Source organism: Temnothorax curvispinosus, unplaced genomic scaffold (assembly GCF_003070985.1).
Source record: "Temnothorax curvispinosus isolate PA1 unplaced genomic scaffold, ASM307098v1 QBEX01018204.1, whole genome shotgun sequence".
NCBI classification, from domain to species: Eukaryota; Metazoa; Arthropoda; class Insecta; order Hymenoptera; family Formicidae; genus Temnothorax; species Temnothorax curvispinosus.
Genome location: NW_020227984.1, coordinates 1 through 2362, shown reverse-complemented (window position 1 = coordinate 2362; position 2362 = coordinate 1). Strand labels below are relative to the sequence as shown.

At 31.5% G+C, this 2362-nt stretch overlaps 1 protein-coding gene across 1 annotated transcript; it reads right to left on the bottom strand.

Annotated features, from left to right (window-relative positions):
- Positions 1-950: 950 nt before the first annotated feature.
- Positions 951-1139, bottom strand: LOC112468165 (peptidyl-prolyl cis-trans isomerase FKBP14-like; the record flags this gene model as incomplete). The annotated part of the gene is made up of 1 exon (XM_025037216.1): positions 951-1139. A coding segment is annotated over one exon (189 nt), but the record flags the coding sequence as incomplete, so codon positions are not given.
- Between the last annotated feature and the right edge of the window lie 1223 nt (positions 1140-2362).

Here is a 2362-nt window from a genome sequence, read left to right as displayed (position 1 = left end):
GACAGCATAATTAATATTGTATTGTAGTAAATTGAACTATTTTTTTTCTAACTTTTGCCGTCTCTTTCCTTCCTAATTTATATTATTTTTTCTTGTCGAAAGTCCGGGAACGCTCTTGAGAACGCTCGTAACAGAACGATCGCGCCTAATATTATGGCTCTAACATCGCGCGTTATGAAACAATATTGAGATTAAATCAATAATTCCTATTCTCTTCTCTCGAATAAAATAAGATTGACTTAATATCTTGAGACAGGAATATATAAATTTAAGCTTATATATTCTTGCGTTTAGACTAATCTTTACGCGACGTTATAAGTTATAATACAAGAATAATTTTTTTAGTTTGTTGTACATATACAATATGGACTCAAATATAAGACACTAATATATTTTAAATGACTTATTTATCTTCAGAAAAGTTTAATTGTTTATATTACTTATAATGTTTTATTACATATAATCTTTAACATAAAAAAATAGAAATAAAAAAAGATTAATTTTTTTTTACATTATTTTTGTTAAGCTCTTAATAAAATATACTGAAACAATATGTACAATCAGAATTTGAGTAAATAAATTGTTTATATTGAAAGATCATTATTATGAGTATCTACGCAGATTGATAAAAAGAAGAACAGACATAGATTTAAGTGTTATTTTAAAAAGGAAATACATTTTACTATCTATAATTTACTGTCTATCTAATACAAAAGCTAACTATCTGTAAATCCAAATACTTCTAAAAAAATATCGAGAGAAATCAGGGATCACTACATTTTCTATAATAATTAATCTAATAATTATCTAAAATAAATTTTAAATTTTCATGTACATTTGTTTAAATTAGACTTTAAGAAAAATTTATACAAACAATAATCAATAGTTACTTTATTGCATAATAATAACGCAACGAGCGCTCGGAGACGCGATGATGAGGGACGAAGACTTCAAAGCTCATCATGCTTCGGCCCACTGAACTCGTCGTGGGAGATGAAGCCGTTCTTGTCCTTATCCTCGAGCTGGAAGATCTCTTCCACGAGCTTATCGTGATCGGCCAGCATTTTTTTCACGGCTTCATTTTCACTAGCGCTAGCCTGCTCGGCTTCTATCACCTGTTTCCGCAAGTAATCGCTTACCTGCGAACAAAAAAATTCACCGTACCGATTAACTAAAACAGATGCATAGGAAATAGCGTGATTGTAGCGTGTCGAGTGGCAAGACACGAGTAACACCATTCAATAGTTTCGAGCATGTATGGCTCACGTTATCTCGCAATTTTTTTTACGAATTTATCTTCGGATCTCTATCCCCTTTCAGTCATTAGAGATCCGAGTTTGTAAAAGGGTGAGTTTGTAGAGTACTCCGGGGCATGCGGGGTACGGAGCGTAAGCTTATAGGGGAGGTGGGGTCGCCGGCGCGGCGGGGTGGCGAGGGATATAAAACTTTTTGCGCCGCAGTAGCAGACACGTTGCAAATTTAAATATTTGTTTCCAAATATAATAAACGTTAAACGTTATATATTTCGTATTTGCCTAATTTTGATGTATTGTATAGAAGAATACTGATGGTATATTTAAAAAGCAGAAGCCCCAGAATCTCTGCAAATAAAATTTTTATTAAAAAACCGCAGTTCGACCTCGTCATTTAGTTTATCTATCTAGAGAAGCGCATTCACTTTTTGGCGTATAACTTTTATAAACTACAAGAAATAGAGAAACATGTTTATAATAAAAGTTCATTAATAATAAAAAAACTTAAAAAAAATTAAAAAAGATATGGAAAAAACGTTTTCGGTCAGTTTGTTTAAATTTGTAATATATATATATGTCGTAGTTTTTGTATTCCTAGTGAAAAGTCTCAAAGTCGTCAATTGTCTACGATCAGTTTCTGAATTATAAGCATTTAAAAATCTCCTAGGCTGCCGTCATAGCGCGCAGCTGAAAACATAGCTCTATTTTCGTTTGATATTCGATGTGCAACGAAGACAGAAGATGCTTGCGGGCCGCAACTCTACACAAAAACCGTTCGTACGTTCGTACGAGTTTGCACTTGTGTAGAGTAAACTCGGGTAAGATGGCCATAGTTTTTTAAAATGCAATAAACATACATTTATTTTTGTTATATTTTAACAGTGTTTGGTATATTCCTGAAGCTTAAAGTACGTAAAACTATCGAAATTAAAAAGAAAACATTTAACATAAATTTTATATTATCAAAATATTACAACGTATGCATTGGCCATCTTATCTGACTTTTAAGAAAAAGATGGCCATAGCAGAAAAGATAACCATAGTATTTTTAAATAAATAATAAAAAATAGAAATACAAATTATAGGTCAAATTACAATTTACATAGCTT